General features: G+C 44.8%; 1 protein-coding gene across 4 annotated transcripts in view; it reads left to right on the top strand.

Annotated features, from left to right (window-relative positions):
* UBR1 (ubiquitin protein ligase E3 component n-recognin 1) overlaps positions 1-24,321 on the top strand; it is a 531,921-nt gene that overhangs the window by 170,022 nt on the left and 337,578 nt on the right. For all 4 annotated transcript variants that reach the window (XM_033952836.1, XM_033952835.1, XM_033952834.1 and 1 more), the window contains exon 15: positions 6,349-6,529. In XM_033952836.1, coding sequence (XP_033808727.1) covers positions 6,349-6,529 — 181 coding nt within the window. The remainder of the gene's footprint in view (positions 1-6,348; positions 6,530-24,321) is intronic.

Below are 24,321 nucleotides of genomic sequence, written 5' to 3'. Positions count from 1 at the left end.
CCGAGCATTAAGCTCTGCGGGACCCCACTCGTGACCCTCCTGTTGTCTGAGTAGGCCCTTCACTCCTACCCTCTGTTTCCTTCCCGCCAACCATTTTCTGATCCATCTATGTACGTCTCCTTCCACCCTATGGTTCTTCAGTTTCCGGAGTAGGCGTTCATGGGGCACCTTGTCAAAGGCTTTTTGGAAATCTAGATATATAATGTCTATGGGGTCTCCTTTGTCCATCCGTTTGTTAATTCCTTCGAAGAAGTGCAATAAGTTCGTTAGGCACGATCTCCCCTTGCAGAAACCATGTTGGCTGGTTATCAGAAGTTCATTTCTTTCAAAATGTTCATCAATGTTTTCTTTTATCAGTGCTTCCGCCATTTTCCCTGGAACCGAGGTCAGACTCACCGGTCTGTAGTGTCCCGGGTCACCTCTTGATCCCTTTTTAAAGATGGACGTAACGTTGGCTATATTCCAGTCCTCCGGGATCACGCCTGTTTTCAGAAATAGATTGCAAATTTGCTGCAGTAGTTCCGCTATCTCCTCTTTTAATTCCTTCAGAACCCTTGGATGGATTCCGTCCGGACCCGGGGATTTGTCAGTGGTCAGTGGTCTGGGATATCAATGTTGTCCTGGCTCAATTGATGAAGCCTCCATTTGAACCAATTGATAAGGCTCATCTCAAATACCTTACTTGGAAAGTAGTTTTCCTGATTGCCCTCGCGTCTGCTCGAAGAATCAGTGAGTTACAAGCTCTGGTTGCGGATCTACCTTTCACAGTTTTCCACCATGACAAAGTGGTACTCCGTACTTATCCCAAATTCTTGCCTAAAGTTGTGTCAGAAATTCTTCCAGTATTTTTTCCAAACCCTCATTCTCACCCTGGAGAAGTGGCTTTTCATACTTTGAACTGCAAGCGTGCCTTGGCTTTCTACTTGCAACGCACTCAGCCTCACAGAACAGCCCCTCAACTTTTCATCTCCTTCGATCCAAATAAGTTGGGCCATCCTGTCTCGAAGCAAACCATTTCCAACTGGATGGCTGCTTGCATCTCTTTCTGCTTTTCTCAGGCTGGCCTCCCTCTGTAGGGTCGAGTCACGGGCCACAGAGTTTGAGCAATGGGCAGTGTCTGTAGCTTTTCTCAGATCAACTCTTATTGAGGAAATCTGCAAGGCTGCCACTTGGTCCTCGGTTCATACATTCACCTCTCATTACTGTCTGGATACTTTCTCCAGAAGGGATGGCCATTTTGGCCAATCTGGTTTGCAACATCTCTTTTCTTAACTTGCCAACTCTCCCTCCATCCCATTATGCTTAGCTTGGAGGTCACCCACTGTTGAGAATATGCTGCCTGCTTGTCCTGGGATAAAGCACAGTTACTTACCGTAACAGTTGTTATCCAGGGACAGCAGGCAGATATTCTCACAACCCACCCTCCTCCCCTGGTTGGCTTCTTAGCTAAGTATCTGAACTGAGTTCCTCATAGGAGACGCGCGCCCTAACTCGGGCGGGAAGGCACTCGTAAATGCGCAGTGCAGTACTCGGAAGCTCTTTCAAAGATCTTCAAGCAAGTCTGTTTTCGAGGCTGTCCGCTGCGGGGCTCCGTCGGTGACGTCACCAACTGTTGAGAATATCTCCCTGCTGTCCCTGGATAACAACTTTTACGGTAAGTAACTGTGCTTTCTGATCATTGCCTGAGCGCTGATTGGCTCAGGCACTGACAGGAAAGTAAGGTTTGACAGCTCAGACCCCCTCCCCATGCAAATTAAAATAAAAAAACAAACAAACCCCAAATTGAAGATCTGCAGGAGAGATACCCACTCTCTCCTGCTGTGTTGCACAATCAACCAACACTGCTAACCCCTCCCCCTCCACAATGGGAGAGATGCTCACTCTCCTGCCATCGCCCAACCCCTGACAACTCCCCCCATGCCTCGGTCTCAACCCCCCCCCAATAGCGGGAGAAATACCCACTCTCTTCCGCCATTGGCCAAAAACCCCTGACAACTCCCTTTGTGCCCCTGACTCTACACCCCTCCCCCCACACTGTGAGAGATGTTCCAGCGAGCCTACCCCTTCCCAGTTCATCCTGGGATTCACCAGGAATGGGCCTAAGGCTCTGATTAGCCCAGGTTACATAAGGCCAGCCAGAGGATAGGCATCCCTCCAGCCGGACTTCCTGAATAAGGTAGGGAGGAGTGGGGGGGAGTCATCGGGGGCACATGGGAAGTTGGGGGTATTGAGAAACGGCGGAAGGAAGTGGGCATCTCTCCCGCTGCATGTGGAGGGGGGAGGTGGGTAGAGTCGGGGGACTGTGTGATCATGGCGGGAGAGAGTGGACAAGACATCTTTCCCGCTGCCATGGGGGGTGGGGTGTTTGACTTCGGCATGGGGAGGGAGTGGGCAGCTCTCCTGATGCCGTGGAGAGGTGGTGGTTTGCTTGACTATGGTGGCGGGAGGGAGTAGGCATTTCTTCCGCTGCTGTGGGGCGGGGGGGGGGGGGAGTGACCAGCAGCAGGAGGTTGCAGGAATCCCACCTGCTGATTTTAGATTAGATTTTTTAAAAAATTTCTGCATTTATTCTGCACATGTGCCAACAGCTATTACCAGTGATGGACACATGCAAATTTAGTGAACCTTCACTACTCTCCGCCAGCCTCATTTGCATGCAGTTTTTAGAGAATGATTCATCTTTTTGAAATCGCTACAATAACAGCTGCGACAGCAGCCCATTGGTTTTTACCGCAAAGTTTTGAGAATCTAGCCCTATGTTTCTAACAATTACTTTCAGCTAGCTTTGATATAGGATACTGAGGTGTTTGAAGACGCCATCAATCTTCTATAAGGGGAGTGAAATCACCTCTGAGCAGTATAATCTTAATATCTCATCAGAATAGGCCAGTTCTTGATATACTGCTCAAAATATAGAAACATGATGGCAGATAAAGCCCAAACAGCCCATCTAGTCTGCCCATCCGCATTAACATCTCTTCCTCTCTCTGAGATCCAACATCCCTATCCCACGCCTTCTTGAATTCAGTCTGTCTCCACCACTTCCTCTGGGGAGACTGTTCCACACATCTACCACCCTTTCTGTAAAAAAAAGTATTTCCTTAGATTACTCCTAAGCCTATCACCTCTTAACTTCATCCTCTCATTCCAGAGCTTCCTTTCAAATGTAAGAGACTTGACTCATGCGCATTTATACCACGTAGGTATTTAAATGTCTCTATCATATCTCTCCTCTCCCGCCTTTCCTCTAAAGTATACATATTGAGACCTTTAAGTTTGTTCCCATACTCCTTATGGCGAAGACCACACACCATTTTAGTAGTGTTCCTCTGGACCGACTCCATCCTTTTTATATCTTTTTGAAGGTGTGGCCTCCAGAATTGTACACAATATTCTAAATAAGGTCTCAGCAGAGTCTTATACAGGGGCATCAATATCTCCTTTTTCCTACTGGCCATACTTCTTCCTATGCACCCTAGCATCCTTCTGGCTTTCGCCGTCAACTTTTCAACCTGTTTGACCACCTTAAGATCATCACATACAGTCACACTGAAGTCCCATTCTTCTTTTGTGCACATAAGTTCTTCACCCCCTAAACTGTACTGTTCCATCGGGTTTTTGCAACCCAAATGCATGACCTTGCACTTCTTAGCATTAAATTTTAGCTGTCAAATTTAAGACCATTCTTCAAGCTTCGCTTTTTGAAGGTGCAGTTTCCAGAAGATATCCATTATAGAGTTCCATTTAACATCTTTTGGAAGCAGCTTGGTTCCATCTGTTCTTTTCAGAGCTGCTACAAAATTATTTTTATGGAAGTATGTAGCAATTTCAATGATAGTCTTTATTTCTGGGACACTGAAGTCTTTGGCTAAGAGGTGCATCAAATGAGCACTACAATCTTATGTTACTAGCTCTGGTATTCTCTTCATGCTATTCTAAATTTCTTCTCATCTTGTATACACTTGTAGCATTGTCTGACTAAACTGCGTACTACACATTTGAATTTTTGTTTACATATTATTTTAGATTTTGTTGCTACTTACTACTACTACTACTACTACTAATCATTTCTATAGCACTACTAGATATACACAGCACTGTACATCAAAATAGAGGCAAAACAGTCTCTTCAAAAGAGCTTACAATCTAGATAAGACAGACAAACTGGATAAGAAGGTGTATCAATACACAGTGCTCCTGTAAGTATTCTGCTGTATGTGCTATTCCTGAGGTGTCAATTGTTTCTACAAGAAAGACATTCTATTCTTCTGTTATGCAAGCACATACAACAGGATTGTTGTGGACATTACTCCATCCATCAAGACTTGCCAAAAAATTTAAATACGACCATAAAATATAATCACTGCATGAATATATAGCGTCATGCTACATAATTAAAAACTAATCCTTATTTCATGATGAATAACTTTAGATAGATTTTTCCTCAAAAAAGCATTTTATTTAAAAAATTAATCCAGTAATTATAAAAGTCTGATTTGTTTTAAAAGAATCGTTGATTTTTATCCAACTTGGCCCTGAACGTTTTTCTCTAACTCCATCTGCTGGCTGGAGAACAAAACTTTCTCCTTTGGACTGGTAGGACTTGAGCAAAGGAAATTGACAGGTAGGTCCACATTTTACCTTAGGAGTAGTAAATAAAGGGCTAAATAACTGTTAAAAAATCATGCTGTACTTAATTAAGGTTATGTCATTAATAGATTTTAATTCTTATGGAATAGAACATTGGGCCTAAACAAGCGTTTAGGCGTTGGATTTCAGCAAAGCCTTTGATACAGTTCCTCATAGGAGGCTGTTGAACAAACTTGAAGGGCTGAAGTTAGGACCCAAAGTGGTGAACTGGGTCAGAAACTGGCTGTCGGACAGACGCCAGAGGGTGGTGGTTAATGGAAGTCTCTCGAAGGAAGGAAAGGTGACTAGTGGAGTCCCTCAGGGTTCGGTGCTGGGGCCAATCCTGTTCAATATGTATGTAAGTGACATTGCTGAAGGGTTAGAAGGAAAAGTGTGCCTTTTTGCAGATGATACCAAGATTTGTAACAGAGTAGACACCGAAGAGGGAGTGGAGAATATGAAAAAGGATCTGCAAAAGTTAGAGGAATGGTCTAATGCCTGGCAACTAAAATTCAATGCAAAGAAATGCAGAGTAATGCATTTGGGGATTAATAATAGGAAGGAACCGTATATGCTGGGAGGAGAGAAGCTGATATGCACGGATGGGGAGAGGGACCTTGGGGTGATAGTGTCCGAAGATCTAAAGGCGAAAAAACAGTGTGACAAGGCAGTGGCTGCTGCCAGAAGGATTCTGGGCTGTATAAAGAGAGGCGTAGTCAGTAGAAGGAAGAAGGTGTTGATGCCCCTGTACAGGTCATTGGTGAGGCCCCACTTGGAGTATTGTGTTCAGTTTTGGAGACCGTATCTGGCGAAAGACGTAAGAAGACTTGAGGCGGTCCAGGGGAGGGCGACGAAAATGATAGGAGGCTTGCGCCAGAAGACGTATGAGGAGAGACTGGAAGCCCTGAATATGTATACCCTAGAGGAAAGGAGAGACAGGGGAGATATGATTCAGACGTTCAAATACTTAAAGGGTATTAACGTAGAACAAAATCTTTTCCAGAGAAAGAAAAATGGTAAAACCAGAGGACACAATTTGAGGTTGAGGGGTGGTAGATTCAGGGGCAATGTTAGGAAATTCTACTTTACGGAGAGGGTGGTGGATGCCTGGAATGCGCTCCCGAGAGAGGTGGTGGAGAGTAAAACTGTGACTGAGTTCAAAGTAGCGTGGGATGAACACAGAAGATTTAGAATCAAAAAATAATATTAAATATTGAACTAGGCCAGTTACTGGGCAGACTTGCACGGTCTGTGTCTGTGTATGGCCGTTTGGTGGAGGATGGGCAGGGGAGGGCTTCAATGGCTGGGAGGGTGTAGATGGGCTGGAGTAAGTCTTAACAGAGATTTCGGCAGTTTGAACCCAAGCATAGTACCGGGTAAAGCTTTGGATTCTTGCCCAGAAATAGCTAAGAAGAAAAAAAAAAAAATTTAAATTGAATCAGGTTGGGCAGACTGGATGGACCATTCGGGTCTTTATCTGCCGTCATCTACTATTTTACTATGTTACTATGTTAATCTTTTATCTGTATTACACAGTTTAGTTTTCCAAGGAATATACTGTATATGCACAAACAAGAGTGCATATACAGAATATACATACACATTTTGTCACAATACTTTCATTAAGCCCTTGGGGTAATCTAAATCTTTTTTGTTGTTGTTGTTTCCTTTAATTTTGCTGCAGATATTTGTGTATTCATTTTTTTTGTAATTCTGTAGGAAGAAGTGCTGCTGAGAGCTTACAAAGAATGCCATAAAGCAGTAATTCAGTGTAGCACCAATACTTCTTCAAGAGGAAAGGTATTACTTCAGATGTGTGGCTATTCTCTAGAGGACCGACCTTACCTTGTGTCTGCGGATCCAGTCAGCATACATTTGCCACTCACCAGAACACTTGCTGGTGAGGCATTGCTATATTATTTATGGACTAGTCTTATAGCCCGTTACATTAACGGGTGCTAGAATATATGTGTGTGTGTCTCTCTTTATTTCTTTTTCTCTCTCTCTCTCCTTAGCCGCTTTCTTTCTTTCTGTCTTTCTTTTTCCTTGGCTGTCCATCACCACCCCTTGCCTGCTCCCCCCTGTCCATTCTCCCTTCCTTTTACCTCCCCTGTGTCCACCACCACCCCTTTACAGCTCTCCTTATGCAGCAGCAGCAGCCCTTCTCCCTTTGTTTTACCTCCCCCCTGTCCAGCAGCACCTTCCTTTTCCCCCTGTCCAACATTAGGCCTCCGTTCCTTTTTCTTCACCCACCCCCTGTCCATCAGCACCTCTTTCCTTCTCCCCCTGTCCAGCAGTAGGCGTCCCTTCCTTTTTCTCCCCCCCCTCTTCCTTCTTATCCCTATGATACAGTTACCTTGCTCTGCCCCTGATCAGAGGTTCCCGACAGCCGCCCAGTTGCACCCATTGGAAAAGTTCCTTCTGCGGCATCCCGCACCCCTCCTGACGCGACTCCCGCTGTCTTTCTTTCTGTCTGTCTCTGTCCCTGGCCCCCTTTGTCTGTTTGTCTTTCTGTATATCTCCCTGCACCTGTGTCTTTCTTCTTGTCTTTCTGTCTCCCTTCCTCCCTTTGTCTGTGTGTCCAAAGCAGCATTCCCTCCCCCTCCATTTCCCTCCCCCCACACCAGTTCCCTGTGCAGCAGCATTATTGTTTCCTCTACCCCCTTTCCCTTCCCACAGTCGCGACTACAAACGCGGGCCCGAGTCCTTTGCCGGCGGCCCCCCTTCCCTTCCCTTCCCGCGGGTCCGAGTACACATGGCGATTCAAGCAGCGTGTCCAGCAGTCTTCACACGCTGCTTCGGGTCCTTCTACTGGCCTGATTTACTCTGGCACGTCTGGAGCAAATCAGGGTAGTAGAAGGGCCCGAAGCAGCGTGTGAAGACTGCTGGACACGCTGCTGAAATCGTCAGTCGGGGCCGCGGTAAGGGAAGGGGGGGGCGGCGGAAATCTTCTTCTACCTTGCCTCTCCTCCACCGTCGGGAGTCAGTGCCAGGAGCTTTAACGGCTGGTGGTTCCGCGTTGAAACAATTGCGTGGCTCTTTGAAAACTGTGACGCTGCTGGAGCCGGGAGACGACGGAGAGGGCAGGGGGTGAGCCGCGCATGCGCACTTCCTAGCTACAGCTCACGGAAAACGGACCCACGCTTAGGAAATGCGCATGCATGGCTTACCGTTTTATTATATTAGATATTTGTTGTTAACAAAGTAGTTCTTCAACCAGTTACATTTAAAAAAATAGCTGAAAGTCATTACATGCTAGTTAGTTTCCCTTTGCATTTCTGTTTACCGCTATCCTATTAGTCTCAGTTTGGGTGCTGCAGCATCAGTTTTCAGCTGAAGGGCATCAATCAAGGCTAATTACAAGAGAATGTCATGGGGACAAATTTTTCCCTGTCCCCGTGGGAATTCATTTTCCTGTCCCTGCTCCATTCCTGCAAGCTCCGCCCTCATGTGCATAAGCCTCAAACACTTTAAAATCATAAGTGTTTGAGGCTTGTGGGGTTAAGGCAGAGCTTATAGGAATGGGACAGGGACAGCGATAAAACTCGTAGGGACGGAACTGGATTTTGCGGGGATAGGGACAAATTTGTCCCAGTGTCATTCTCTATTGCTTACATCAGGGCTTCCCAAAGTGTGAATTGTGACTCTAAAAGGAGTTGAAACCTGGGCAGGCTCCGTATAAACTTAGTCAGCTTGTGCCTCCATAGGGTTATGTGTTTTCTGTGGCCGCTATAATGGGGTAATAACCACAGAAAATTTGATAAGTGCTTGATTACAGAGCACAGTAAGTTATCATTTTGCTTTAGAAGTAGAATCTTCCTACTCCTAATTCCTAAAAGTATGAATTAGATCAAGAAAACCCAAGTAGAGCTGTAGATGTTCTCTCAAACTGGTATTAGTTCCATGGAGAACAATTTTGAAAATACATTTACATGGATGAATTATATAGCTGCTGTTTGATAAAAAATTTTAATTGCAATTAATCACCCCTTTAAAAATGTTGATTGCAGCTATTTGTATTTATCAGTGTCTGGATAGTATTGCTCAGTATCCCCTCTGACCTGATGTAGCACTATCTGAGCTGTTAAGTGGATAGTGGCAATACCCAGTTAGCTAAATGGATAGTGGACTGAATATTGGAAGGGGAGGTAGCTTTCCTTAATCTGTCCCCTCCAAAGAGCTTTCAGGCCTCCTAAAGCTCATACTTCCCTAGTTCATCCATCCTCATCCTGACAATCTCCCATCCTCCCTGTAGGGCTCCTCTTTCTCCCCCAGGGCCTAACTTAGGGAAGCCCTTGTGGTCTAGGGTAGGCTGGGCAACAGCAATTTGCAGTTGCTCCTAACCCTGCTGTTTCTGGGTTCAAAGTATCAATTCTTACCCTTAGCAGTAGTATTGCAAGACTACCACTACAAGTTGCAGCTGCCATTTTGAACCTGGAACCAGCATGGGCAGAAATTACAGGAGATCGCTCTTACCCAACTTACCCTAGACTACCAGGGCATCCTTAAGTTAGGCCTGGGCTGCTTATATGGGGATCTTTTTGAGAGGGATGAATAATGTAAAGACTGTGGGAGTTGGTATTTATAGCTTTAATTTTATTGCCATTAATTGCAAACGTTTATAGTGATTAATCAGTAACACTAGTAGAAAGCATAGCAGTTTACTATATAAATTGGCCATTTAGTGTGGGTAAGATTATGCACACTGAATTACAGTGTTCTTACTTTTATCTACATTCAGATAAGATCCAAGGGTTATGTTTAGTTCAAGGCAGGAAATTGAGATATTTTCAGTTTTGCATGTGTTATTTTCAAGGATTAATTTCTGAGGAATGGCTTGAAATGCAGTTCTGCCATTACTTTTTAGATTCCAAAACCAGCAAGACTGTCTTGATCTAACCTCTCCCTTTCTGTTTTGCTGGGAAGAGGCAGGAAGGGGGTGAGCCTGGAACAACTACCTAACCTAGACCCTGTTCTCCAGTTGTTCCTCCTTTTTCCTGTTCCTTGTGACTAGTCTCTTTTTGTGTCTATTCCCAGAACGTAATCTAACAGCCGAGGGTCTATTGGGACGAGGTTTTTTTGTCTAGAAGAGCAAGATGTGCTTGTGGAGGAGCTGGACCTGTGGGGAGCTTTCCAGGATCTTCTTGGGGGGTCAGATTCCGCCAGCGGTGGGTTTGAGCGCTTGCCTGCTGGCGAAGATGCGTCTGTAGTGCGCTTTTTTCTTCAGGATGTGCTTCCTGAGCTAATTCTTCTGGTCTCCTCTGTGTTGCACTTTGAGGACACCGTGTTGGAGCCCCTGCATACAGTGGACCCCTTGCTTAAGGTGGTTCCCTCTGCTTCCCACTCTTTTCCTATGCAGCAGGATTTCGGGATATTATGCTCGTATAGTGGCTGGAGATGCCTTTTTGTTTTTCACGCTCCATGGCCCGCCTGTACTATATTCCTGAAGGGGATGAGGACTCTCTGCAGTCGCTGGTGGTTGGAGTCCCTCCTTAAATAGAGTTTTTTTGTTTTTTTTTAATTTTATTTCCCATTTCCTATTGTATTTTCCTTTTATGTATTCTTTCTATAAAAAATTGTATTTCTGCCCCGTTTTCCTATTGTTTTAATGGCTTGAGTTTGTCTCTTTAGTCCTGGTTTGTCCAATAATGAATACATATATGTTTATAATGCAGATATGTTTGTCTTCCTGTAATTTTTAAATACTTTGTTCAATGCTTTGTACTGCTGGATAAGTGTTCAATCAAACACTTTGAATAAACTTTGAAGCTTTAAACTTTTGATGTGTCAGCTCTGGCGGGCTGGTGGCTTGGGCATGTTTTCGATAGGCCAAGCATGTGCTTGACAGTAAATCTGAGGATTGGGAATTGGTGAAGCACGAAGTTGCCAAAATTGAATTGGGTGCTTCTTACCTTTCAGATGCCATGTATGATCTATTGTGAGCTTCTGTCAAGTTGTTGGTGTTTGAAGTGGCAGCAAGCCGTACCTTGTAGATTTGCGCTTGGTCGGCCGATATGGCATCCAAAGCTAAGTTGACTAAGTTCCCATTTAAGGGATCTTTCTTGTCTGGTGAGGACTTGGACAAGTTGGATCAGACTTTAACTGAATCTAAAGTGCCTCGTTTGCCTGCGGTTAGGCCTAGGCTGCTGGCTCGGGGTGGTGCTGCTCGTGGGCGTGTTTTCTGCCGCTTCCGCCCTGGTCGAGGGACCGCCTCTTTCAATCTCCTGGGCTTTCTAGAGGCAGGTTCTTTCAGCACTTGTAGCCCTTTTGAGGGGCCCGCCGGGGTGCGGGTAGCGCCTCCGCCAGGTCCCCTGCAGCCCATCCTGCTCAATGCCTCCTGCCCTGTGCCCGTCTTGGCTTCGGTGGACACCTGGCTATGTGATTTTTTTATCCAAAGTCGGCAGAGATCACATCAGATCAGTGGGTTCTGGAGGTGATTTGGGACAGCTGTGCTCTGGAGTTCGCCCATTCTTTGCCAGATCATTTTCTCACTTCTCCCTCGCAGGTGGTGTGGAAGCAACAGGTCTTTCACCAGACCCTTTAAAAGATTGTTGGATCTCCACGCGGTTGTTCCAGTTCCCCCTCAGGAGTGGGGCACAGGTTGGTACTCGATTTACTTTGTAGTGCCAAAGAAAGAAGGGACTTTTCAGGGTCAACAGGGCTCATCGCATGCCTTCCATCCAAATGGAAACTCTGCGGTCTGTGATTCTGGCGGTTCAGCCGGGGGACTTTCTGACCTCTGTCGATCTGACGGAGGCCTACTTGAACGTTCCTATTAGGGCCTCTCATCATAGTTTCCTGCGTTTTTGCGATCTTGGGGCAACACTATCCATTCTGTGTGCTTCCCTTTGGTCTGGCCATGGTTCCGGACGTTCACCAAGGTGATTGTTGTCATTGTAGCGGCATTGCGAAAAGAGGGCATTCTGGTTGATTCAAACAAAGTTGTTCCAGGAGAGCACCCAGGTCACGGCTCGGGTGGTGAAGTTTCTGCAATCGCTTGGCTGGGTTGTCAACCTTGCCAAGAGCCGGTTGTCTCCTTCTCAGCACCTGGAGTATCTAGAAGTTCTGTTCGACACCTCCTTGTTGGAAGGTCTTCCTCCTGGAGACCCAAGTGAGCAAATTGCAATCTCAGATTCGCCTGCTTACGGCGTCCCGGTGTCATTGGGCACAGGATTTCCTCCAAGTCTTGAGGTCGATGGCGGCGGCTTCCCTAGACTAGACGTGGTGAGGTGGGCTCATGCCATATTTGCGTTTGTTTTCTGTGGTCCTGCCCCTGACACTTCAGCCATGAACACAGAACAGAAATTTTCGTTAAGCAATTCAGCCTTTTCTTTATCAGTTTCTACATATTCCTCCCCTTCACGTTTTGAGTCTCACAATGCCACTTTTGCACTTCTTCCTATTGCTTATATATCTTAAAAAAAAGTCTTGTCTCCCCGTTTTACCGTGACTACTATTTTTTCTTCCATTTGTATCTTTGCTTTCCTGACTGCTCTTTAACATAATGCTACTATATCCAGCTCATCTTTTTCCATCACAGTTTCTAGATCCAGAATCTTGTTTCCCATACTTTGAGCATTAGTATATACTGCTTTCTAGACATTGCACCTTTTCCCCATCCATGTAGAGGTAAGGTATTCAGTGATTTACTTACCTGAGGGCTTATACTCACCGGGAGGCTTTGATAACCCTGCCCCATCACTTCTAGTTTAAAGCCCTCTTCAGTAGAGTAGCTAGCCTGCTGCTGAAGACACTTCTTGTCCCAGGACAAGCAGGCAGCCTATTCTCACATATGGGTGACATCATTGACGGAGCCCCGATGCGGAAGCCTCGCAAGCAGACTTGCTTGTATAAACTAGAAGTTTCGAGTCAGCCGCACCGCGCATGCTCGAGTGCCTTCCCACCCAGCACAGGGCACATCTCCTCAGTTCTCAGTTTTCCGCGGAGCCGAGAAGTCCGTCTTTGACTCTCTGCGTTTAACTTTGTTACTTCGTGCCTTCTCTCACCGTGGTTTGTGTTCTTTTTCTTCACGACTTGCTGTGTTTTTTCTTTTATTCTTTTATTTCTACTTTAAAAAAAAAAATTTCTTTCTTCCATTCAGCTGCCGGGACGGGCCGCTTGGCCGCAGTCCAGAGGCTTCGACTTTGCGGTGGCTGTTTTTCCTCCTATGTTCCGGCCAACAACAGGCTTCAAGAAGTGTAGCCAATGTCAGCATGTGATTTCTCTCACGGACCCACACAGTAGGTGCCTCAAGTGCCTTGGGCCAGACCATTACCCGAAGTCGTGCGAGCGCTGTGCTACTCTTCAACCCCAAGCTCTTAAACGTTGTCTACTTTTATGGGAGAAGCTATTCAGGATGAATTTGACCTCATCCTTGACTCCGAAGCCGACCTCGGACTCGCCTTCGCCCCCACTGCTTTGACCTCGAGCCTCATCAGACCTTCTTCGTTTGCAGCAGCTCTTTCCTCGACGACGTCTGCTGTATCTTCCCCTGTATCCTCAGGTCAGATAGCTCAGCAGAAAGTTCCAGCGGTGGTGCTTAAGTGCCTAAGACTTCCAAGTCAAAGCACATTCCACTGCCTCTCTGGAACCTCCTACCAAAGCAGGTGGTCCAGTTTCAGATGTGGATCCATCCTTGCCGGCTTCTTTCCAGACCATGTTAGAGAAACAGTTAATTCAGTTCCTTACTAACATGGGACCGAAGCTTGTTACTCTAATCCAGCCTGGGCATTCTGCAGACTCCCGCGAGGTCGAACCTCTTCCTATGCCTCAGTCTGAGCCTACACTCTCTATGCAGGGAGCAGAGTCTCTGTGAGTGTCTGGTCTGGCATCTATGCACATAAAGCAAGGAGCAGATTCTTTGCAAGTGCCTCGACAGGAATCCTCACACTCTATACAAGGAGCAGAGTCTTTGGGAGTGCATCGAGTTTCCTCCATCGAGCCTCTGGAGCTTCGATCCACAGCTTCCAGCCCTATCCACTCCCTGGTGGCTTGGACTGAAGTCTCCTCGATCCTCGAGATCTGCTTCCAAGCATCATTCTCACAAATGATCGAGGCATACTTCAGGCATACCTTTTCTTCCAAAGAACGCCCTTCTTCGACTAAGCCTCGATCTACACCTTCCAGTTCTACTAGACCACCGACTCCTCGATCGAGGTCCCCACTTCCGCACCTCAAGGACTCAGCGGTTTCGATTGCTTCGTCCAAGTCTCCATGTTCTTTTGACGCCTTTTTTCATGCTGAAGCATCATCTTCGACCTCGAGTCCTTCTCAAGGCAAGGCATTGGCGGATCAGCTATCTTTCTCATCTTTTCTTCGTCAGATGGCTGTTGACTTGGACCTTCAATTGGATGCTGGTTCCAAATACTCTAAGGAGTATCTCGAAGTCATGCATCTTCCTCAACCTCCAGCAGAGTCACTTAAGCTTCCTCTTCACAAGCTTTTGTCTCAGACTTTTTCCAGATGCCTGGAAACTCCTTATGCAATTCCAGCTGTTCCAGGCAAATTGGACTCAGATATAAAACTCTCTATTGCAAAGGATTTGAGAATTCGCAGTTATCTCACCAATCCCTACTTGTGGAGTCCTCCTTGAAAAGGTCCCATCCTTCCAAGGTTTATGCTACTATTCCTCCTGGAAGGGAAGGGAAAACTATGGACAAGTTCAGACATCGCATCTATCAAAATGCCACGATGTCCTCTAAAGACTTTAATTACAATTTCCATTTTGTCACTTATTTTGAGTTCCTCATTGCTCTTTTGCCTAAATTTCTCAGTTATTTAGACACTCAAAAGCACTTTGAATTTCAAGAAGTCATAGCTTCTCTATCACAGCTCAGATTACATCTACTTCAGTCTTCTTACAATGCCTTTGAGTTGTCTGCCAGGGCAGCTGCTTGTTCTGTAGCAATGCGCCGCCTTGCCTGGCTTTGTACCATTGATATGGATCCCAATCTTCAGGATCGCTTGGCTAATGTTCCTTGTGCAGGCAATGACCTCTTCGATGAATCTATTGAGGCAGCCACCAAGAAATTGTCTGAACATGAAAAACCTTTTGCTTCTATAGTCAGACCTAAGCCAAAGCCAGCTCCTGCCAAGCCTGCAAGCCCTCCTCCTATTTACCAGAGGCATTTTGCTCCGAGAGCGGCTCCTTATACTCGCCCTCCTCCCAAGAAACAGCAGACTCAGAAGCAACAAAAACCTCAACCTTCTGCTGCACCTAAGGCTACACAGTCTTTTTGACTGTTTAAAACAGAGCATAACCTCCATTGTTCTGTCTCTGAATTATCTTCCCCCTATTGGTGGTCGTCTCTATCATTTTTACCACTGATGGGAGACAATAACATCCGACCTCTGGGTGCTGTCAATCATCAGGGAAGGATAGTCTCTTCATTTCAATCAGGTTCCACCAGAGCTTCCTCCAAGAGAGTATCCTTCCAGTCCATCCCAGACTGCCCTTCTTCTTCAGGAAGCTCAAGCTCTGCTTCGTCTCCATGCTATCGAACCAGTTTCATTGGAACAGCAGAACAGGGGTTTTTGCTCCTGTTACTTCCTTTTTCCGAAGAAGACGGGCAATCTACGGCCCATACTGGATCTCAGGGCTCTCAACAAATTCATGTTATCCCTGGCGTCCCTTTATCCCCTCCTAGATCAGAACGACTGGTTATGCTCTCTGGATCTCAAGGAGGCTTATACTCATATTTCCATTCATCCGGCCTCCCATCAATATCTCAGATTTTGGGTGGGGAATCTGCATTATCAATACAGAGTGCTATCCTTTGACCTGACTTCATCTCACAGAGTGTGTTCACCAAGTGTCTGGTAGTGGTAGCCGCAGCTCTCAGAAACCATAGTCTTCAGGTATTTCCCTACCTGGACGACTGGCTCATCAAAGATTCAACATCTGAAGGGGTTATTGTAGCGACCCAACAGACTACGTGGTTCCTACAGAGTTTGGGATTCGAAATCAACTTTCCCAGAGCTGTTCTGGATACTATCCAACTCAGAGCATTCCTTCCGCAACAATGTCTGGAAGCTGTCCTTCAACTCTGTCATACAGTGTCTTCCTGCTCCTTCATATCAGCAAGACACATGATGGTACTTCTGGGTCACATGGCCTCCACAGTACACGTGACTCCTTTTGCCAGACTTCACCTCAGAATTCCTCAGTGGACCCTGGCATTTCAGTGGACGCAGGATTGCGACCCACTTTCTCGACACATTGCAATTACTCTTTCATTGAGACAGTTTCTCCGCTGCTGGATGCTCTCTTCCAGTCTCTCCAGAGGCTTACTGTTTCAAACGTCCCCTCATCAGAAGGTACTCACAACAGATTCCTCAACCTACGCTTGGGGCGCTCATTTCGATGGTCTCCGTACTCAAGGCCACTGGACCAGTACAGATTGTCAGTATCGCAGCAATCTGTTGGAACTCAGAGCGATTCTCAAGGTTCTCAAAGCTTTTCAACATCTTCTTCAGGACCAAGTACTATTTCAACAAACAGGGAGGGACGGGATCTTCCTCCCTTTGTCAAGAAGCTCTGAAGATTTGGGACTGGGCAATCCGCCAGAACACCTTCCTCAAAGCTGTCTACATCCAAGGGGTGAAAAATTGCTTGGCGGACAACTTGAGTCGTCTTCTTCAACCTCACAAATGGACACTCCATTCTTCACCTCTTCAACACATTTTTTCACAGTGGGGAACATCTCAGATAGATCTCTTTGCAGCTCCCCACAACCACAACCTGCCTCAGTTCTGCTCCAGGATCTATTCTCCTCATCGCCTCGAGGCAGATGCTTTTCTTCTGGAATGGATGAATCTCTCCCTGTATGCATTCCTTCCATTCCCATCATGGGTACCACTTTACAGGCAATAAGCAATATTAAGATTCTAGGGGTTATCTGCTTGGATCGTCTATTATTATTATTGTCTACAACCTCCGTTTATATAGTTTTCCCTGGATTCTTCCCCTTTTCCTCTTATTGAGGATGAGGTTCTTCTGCTTAATCTTTATTTATTTTCTTCCTTTGCCTCTGCCCCCTCTTATCAGACAGTATAGTATACCTGATTTTCTTGCGAGGCAACCGACATTTATGTTTCCTGAGAGGCATTTATGTTTCCTCCATCCCTTTACTAAATCTAGGGAGTCCCACATATGATAATATGATGCCTGCTTGTCTAAGGATAAAACACAGTTACTTACCATAGCAAGTGTTATCCAAGGATAGCAGGCAAATAGTCTTATAACCCACCCACCTATCCTAGTTGGCTTCTTCACTTGGGCATAGAAATGATGACCTCGCAAGTCAGCGTTGGGCAGGAAGGTACTTGTGTATGAGAAGTGTGCACAGTCTTGAAGCTTTGCTAAAAGCTTAAAGTGAAGGTACACCTTACGACTATCTGTTCCATGGATGACATCATCCCACATGTGAGAATATCTGCCTGCTGTCCCTGAATAACACCTATTATGTTAAGTAACTGTGCTTTTAAATGGGAGGAATGATTGAGCTCCATAAATGTTCAGGCTGTTATGTTCATGTTTAACTTGTATTTTTCTTACATTCATTGTTTCTCTCAGAGGTTTGTCAATGTTTTCACTACTTTACTATTTGGGTAGTGATTGTTTTAAAATTCTGAGCAGATTAGATACTTGGTGTTGGGGGGTATTCCCCCCATACCTGTCCTTCTGTGCTTTTCTGTAGGGCTTTTGCCAGCTTTGGTACATACTGAAGGGTACAGAAGAGACTGGGGAGAAGGAAGTGGATCTGAAAAGCTGTGATTGACATCTTTTGCAGAATGCTTGCAAGCAGGCATGGACCATCCCTATCTAATAGAAAATATATTATTTATTTTATTTTATTTCTTCCATTTGTGCGTTGCACATACCTATACAAGCTCTAGGCGACATTACATAGGAAGAGGTTAGAAGAGGGTAGGGAGTACTAAGTAGGTCAGGAAGGAGTGGAGAGGAGAGAAGTATGTAGAATATTCCATAGATAGGAGCACCATCTATGTAAATGGTATCTAAATGAATTAAAGTAATATGTAAAAAGGAATAGAATGGAGGAACTGTTAAACAATAGAATTCCGTTAATAAAATAAAAAGAATAGGGGTAAAAACAATGGAATAAAATTTAAAATAATTCATAAACTGGAAGCAAAAATTGAAAACCAAAATCAAATAAGTCTGCCAAAAGTCCAATTTCCTGAAGCAGCTCTGTTGCCTCAGCATATTTTAAATAATCCCAATGGCAAAAGTCCAGACGGGACAGATATCAGCTCGAGCTTTCAAGCTGCTACAGCCCCGACTCATTGCTTCTAGGCAGAAGATGCACAGAGATAGAACAATCCAGTGCCGTGCCGCACTGCTCTCCATGGGCAGCGGATGCTTATGGGCAGCTTCTGAAGAATACAGCACTCTGCCTCTATCAGACAACGGGAGGAGGAGTTCACGGCACGGTCCCACTCCATGGATCCGGAGACACCACCAGTGAGAGAGCAGACACCGCCCCAACCTAGACAACCACCAGCAGCGATCCACTATGCCTCCACTGGCCCCACCTCCAGCAATGATCTCCCCGCAGCGATCTCCAGTCACCATACGCAGGTAGGAAGGGCCTCTGCTGAAAATGAACCATTCCAGGTGTTTAGGTTAGTAGACAGTTATGCTGTGATTCTTTAACTGTCAAACTCCTCCTATCCAAGATGTTTTCTGAATCGCCCGAGTGAAAATTAAAAGAAAAAAGTACAGAACCCTGTAAAATTATGAATAAGGTAGATGAAAGGAACAAAATAAAGTAGAAACCAACAAAATAAAACTAAATAGAACTAAAAACTTAAAAATATGAGAGAGACACTGTGAAGCCCAAGTCTTACTCAGGCAACATTCTAGAACCTAATCTCTTTATAGGGAATGGCTATTTTCATTTACTTTTGAGCACTGTAGAAAATTAATAGGTAGCAGATTTACATCAAATTAAAGAATATATATATTTTTTTCACTGTAGTTAAGCTGTAGAATTTGTTGCCAAAGAATGTGGTCAAGATATTGAATATAGCTAGGGTTTGAAAGGGGTTTGGATAAGTTTCTAGAGGAAAGGTCCATTAAAATTAACCAAGTAGGCTTGGGAAATGCTGTGTTTGTCCCTAGGATGACAAAAAAGAAATACATTTTTGTGGAATCTACTGGCTATCTCTTAGTGATGTAGATTGACCACTGTTGGAGAACAGATACAGGATTCATTAGATCTTAATCTGAGCCAGTATGACACATCTATGCTGTGTTGTTTCTCAGTGCCATGTAATGTTCTCGAGCCTCCATTCTATCTCTAGGATAGATGAAGAGCCACCCATCTGCAGAGGTAGGTCACCAGATTTGCAGATCAAAAGTGCTTACTCTTTCCTTTTGGGAGGTACTGGGAGTGGTGCTCTGATCTCTTGTTGGAATTAACTCTTCACATAGCAAATAAAGAAACATTTAGGGGAGTAGCAACATGGAGGAAACAGCAGGCTACCACCCACTTGGAACAAGAAAGGGTGAACTCACAAATAATATAAAGACGGACAAGTATATGACAACTACTGAAGCTAATGTACTGTAATACCATTATTGAAGCTTATATATTGTAACACCTTTACTGAAGCTCTTGCAGACTGCTCAGAATTGACTCCCCAGTCATTAGTAGTGGTATAGAAGCTTCCAATAAACAATAAATGTAGTGGCTAGGGTGTAGAGAATGGGGAATATTGAAAGAAAAGTCATGTTAGCAGTATTGTATTTTTTATTGAATTGCAATAATGAATTTTCTTAATTAAATTATATAATTTATGATGTGAAGTACTCTTGAGTCTTGGGTATAAATGTGAAAAATAATTTGCAAATTAATATACATTCCAGTAGTATGGACAGCTGTCATGCATATGCTATCACTTATTCCTGTGCAAACAGCATATGATTCCTTATGGATGGGTTATGTACCCCAACTTGCGAGTTGCTTGCAGAAGACATCAGTCATTTTCTCCTCTCCGCTCCCTTTTCTCTCTGAGCACTGCACCCTTTCCTCAGTTTTAACTCTGCAAGCAAGTTGAGAAGATGTCCTTTCATCTGTTCTGCACTAGAATTTTTATTTTCGCGTTTTAATTTGATCCTTTTGAGGCTTACTCTCTGAGATAGCTCTGCCTGGGAGAAGGATTAGACATTGGGGTCTGCAGCCAGGAGAACCACATTTTTGAAAGAGTACCTGTCTGGCCAGCCTATGTTAACTCTTGGGAGCTTGGGGTTAGGTCCCCTGGGAGCAGTGCTTGCCCCTGTGGAGTCAGGTGCTTGAGTGCAGGCTGATTTGAACCTGCAACTGGCCGGGAGGCTTGGTGGAGGTTGGTTTCGCTGCCACCTTTCCCCCCCTGAAGAATTGTGTGGGAATCTGAGGGGGTCGAAGGTTTCAGGTTTGTGGAGCCTTAATAAAATGCAGCCAGCCCAAAGAGACAAAGCCGCTAGAACTACCCTTGTCTGAACAGAAATGCCTTCTCCATTTCCAGCTGCACAAGGTAAGTCTGTAAGTACAGCTCATTACTCTCTATGGGAAAATTAGGGTGGGTCTGATATAAGCAAACTAAAGGTTTCTGGGGTTGTCCAAAGGGTCTTTTGATTGTTTTAGAACTTTTGATTTTGCTCACATTGGCTGGTTTTTGGTATCAAAATGCTGCTGTGGTGGCTATGTTGTATTTTCCAATTTTATTTTAAAAGTCTCCTTTTGCCTCAGTATTGATAAAAATCAATTTTTATGGACTCCTCAGGTGGTTTAGACCCTATATCATGCCAGCTTTATGCTGCATGGTCGACTGGGGAGCGTCCTTGTCCTGTGTGCTTCAGTGTACGTGAGGCAGTGGTGGGCGCCATAGGTTTAACCCCTTCTGATCACTCCATGGTTAGGACAGTGGTCTCAAACTCACAGCCCAGGGGCCACATGCAGCCCGTTAGGTACTATTTTGAGGCCTTCGGTATGTTTGTCATAATCACAAAAGTAAAATAAAACAGTTTTTGTTCATATGTCTCTTTAGCTATGAATTACAATATTATTATTAAGACTTAGCCAAAAGGAAAGATTTATAAACTATAAAGAGTTTTACCTCCTGCAAAATTGTCTTTAATAAGACATTAACTATTTTTTCTGAGGCTCTCCAAGTACCTACAAATCCAAAATGTGGCCATGGAAAGGATTTGAGTTTGAGACCACTGGGTTAGGAGGAGCAGAAAGCTCAAGATCTGGGTCATAAAGCCTTGTTAGAGCCTCTAAACCAGGGGTGGTCAACGAGGGCCGCAATCCAGTCGGGTTTTCAGGATTTCCCCAATGAATATGCATGAGATCTATTTGCATGCACTGCCTCCCATTGTATGCAAATGGATCTCTTGCATATTCATTGGGGAAATCCTAAAAACCCAACTGGATTGTGGCCCTCATTGCCCACCCCTGCTCTAAATCATGATTCAGCATTGCCAGCAAAGCGCCTTTGCGCAAATGCCCCAGACCTTGAAAGGAGACATGTGATAGACCGACAGAGGTCCCCAGAAGTTCCAGGTCAGGTCTTTGATGCTCATTTTGTGTCTTTGATATATGCAGCTTACCAGAAGCACAAAGGGTTGTTGGCTCCATCTGTAAGCCAATCTGTCAGTGCTCAGAGGAGTTTTCTTCCACAGTCTTGTGGCAGCTGTTAGAGCTGCTGGAACCAGAGGTCCAGTCAGAAAAGGACTGGGATGATTTGGGGTCGGATGCAATTCCATTATTTTCCCATCATGTGTCCTCCTTGGAGGATTCTAGTTTTCAGTTTGGGGCAGGTAACCAGAGGTCGATGATAGCCCTAGACCAGGGAGAGGATCCGATGCTGTGCAGGCTATTTAAACCGGTGGATCTAACTGAGGTTATTACGGTCTCTCTGTGGGAGTTGGATCTAGAGACCCTGCAAGTTTCTGCTGTCCAACTATCGCTGCTAAGTAGTACAAAATCAAAGTCTACGTGCTTTCCTTCTCACCCAGATATTACCAGGATGATAACAGAGCATTGGGATGCACCAGAGGGTACTCTCTTGGGGTCCAGGGTGATAATGAAATGATATTCTATGGTTTCTGATTTCCAGCATTTGCTTATCACACCTAAGGTGGATTTATTTATTTTATTATTTATATACCACTTATATCCTAAGTGGTTTACATTCAGGTACTTTATCATATTTCCCTATCTCTTCCGGCAGGTTCAAACTCTATCTAATGTATCTGGGGCAATGTGCCCAGGGTCACAAGGAGCAGTGAGGGATTTGAACCCACAACTTCTCTGCCTATTGAAGGAGGAGTATTCCTGAAGGATTTTCAGGATCGCAGAGTGGACTTAGACCTCAAAAAGCAGTTTGAAGTGTTGCCCTTAGGCCTTAAAGCTGCAACTGTGGCTTCCTGCCATAAGATGCTTCGACAGCCCCCCAACTTCAGAAGGAGCCGGATGCCCTCCTGTGATACTTGCCAGGGTGGACTATATGGCGGATGCCATTTATGACATGCTCAGAGTCATGAGTAAAGTGTCAGTTTATACAATTTTCCGCCTGCAGAACTCTTTGGATCAGGCAGTGGGTGGGAGATTCGACATCTAAGGCTTCCTTGAGCAAGCTCCTTTTCAAGGGTCAGATGCTTTTTGGAAAAGGGCTGGATAACTTGATGACCAGCGCGATGGATCATCGTCCTAAGTCCTTGGTGTACAGTAAACTAAGAGGTTTCTGCAGTTCCAGTTATGGTTTCTTTAGCGGCTATAGAAAACCACTTTATGGGTCTGCAGGTTCCTCATCCTAAGGGCCCTTTCAGGGCTCTAGACAGAGGTTTGGATGTTCCAGGAGACAGAGAAGTTTAAGTGTTTTAAAAAAGTTATTAAAACATCATTTTTTCTGCCTTATGAAGTATGGTAGTTGAAACTGTAGTTATGACATGACTATACAGCTGTTCATTTATTGATGTATGTTATTGAAAAGAAGGAGAAATAATTGTATAGTAATTTTGGTTTATGATATTAGTTGTTTTGACTGTATGGATTTTCCTTTTTTTATGATGGTATTTTTATGTTGTAAGTTAATTTTATTGTGTGTATTTTATTGTACTCCACTTTGAGAAAGGTGGATTATAAATAAACAGAGTAGTCAGGGTCTTCTTCAGCAATGCCACAGCCGTGGCGTACGTCAACAGGCAAGGGGATCCAAGAGTACTGCTCTGCAGGCAGAGGACAAATTATTGTTTTGCTGGGTGGAAGCCCATCTGCAGGCCATCACAGCTGCTCATGTAGCAGGAGTGGATACTAAAGTGCCATATGAGCCACTGTCTGATTCATCTTTCATGGATCTTGCCATGAATACGGTCTTCTTGATCACGACTGCTTTGGCTAGAAGAGTCTCGGAACTGCAGGCGTTATCTTGTAGAGAGCCTTTCCTCAGATTCACAAAGGCATTGTCTTTGTGCACCATGCCTTCCTTTCTGCCAAAGGTGGTTTCAGCATATTATGTCAATCAGGAAGTACAGGTTCCTGCTTTTCAGCCCACAGGCAAGAAGAAACAGGACAAAGTATTGAAGCTGCTGGATGTCAAGAGAGTTCTTCATTATCTTGAAGTGACACATGAGTTTCGCCTGTTGGATCACTTCTTTGTCTTGACCAATGCTAGCCATCAGGAAAAACTGGCCATAAAGTTTCTATTGCCTGATGGATCTGCATGGCTATTTCTTCAACATACATTGGCTGTGGAAAGCAGTCACCAATTTACCATGAAAGCTCACTCAATTTGAAGTGTAGCTTCTTCCTGGGGAGAGTCAAGGGCAGTGCTGCCCGAAGAAATTTGGAGGGCAGCCACATAGCACAAAAGGACGGGGCTTTTGGGTCGTCTGTGCTGGTCACAGGCTCATCTGTCCCGTTCTAGACTCAAAGGACTACTCTAGTACATTCCATCCATAAGGAATCGCATGCTGTTTGAGCAGAAAGGAAGGATTAGGTTCTTACCTTAATAATCCTCTTTCCTGTAGAACAGCATACGATTCCTTACGCCTCACCATTGTTGGTCTGTAGGCTGGGAAGAATATCCAGCAGCTTGGCATGAGGCAACCAAGGAAGAGAAAGAGAATCCTTTGAATACCTAGAGCCGAGATTGATATCAGCACATTTTGTTTTGTTAAGAGCTGTACAAGTATTTGTGCTGGTTGTACACAGGTACACAGATTTCTTTCTCCACCATTATTTGTTGCTCTGTTGGGTAGTTGCTTATTATCTCTTATTTACTATTTCAGAACAGATCAAACTTATCTGGATCGGGGAATTCTGCCCCCCCCCCTTTGTTTGCATTTCCTCTCCTAGGGGTTCTTACTTGCATTGGTACAGACTGAGGAGAGAGGGCATTGCCCAGAGAGACAAAGGGATGGGGGGAGGGGAGAAAGAAATGATTGATGTCTTCTGCAAGCAACTTGCAAGTTGAAGTATATCTCATCCGTAAGGAATCGTATGCTGTTCTACAGGAAAGAGGATTCTCGAGGTATGAACCTACTTCTTCCTTGTATTGTATATTACTGATTTGAATGGTAACATTTTTTGCATGCATTTTACTCTGTGGATCACTGAATGTAACTGGTAAATGTGTTTGGCATTGGAATATTTTCAGGCTTGTGAGTAACATTAATCATTT

This window comes from Geotrypetes seraphini, chromosome 7 (genome assembly GCF_902459505.1).
Source record: "Geotrypetes seraphini chromosome 7, aGeoSer1.1, whole genome shotgun sequence".
Lineage (NCBI taxonomy): Eukaryota > Metazoa > Chordata > Amphibia > Gymnophiona > Dermophiidae > Geotrypetes > Geotrypetes seraphini.
Note: the sequence above shows the minus strand (reverse complement) of the source record. Positions and strands in the feature narration are given on the sequence as shown.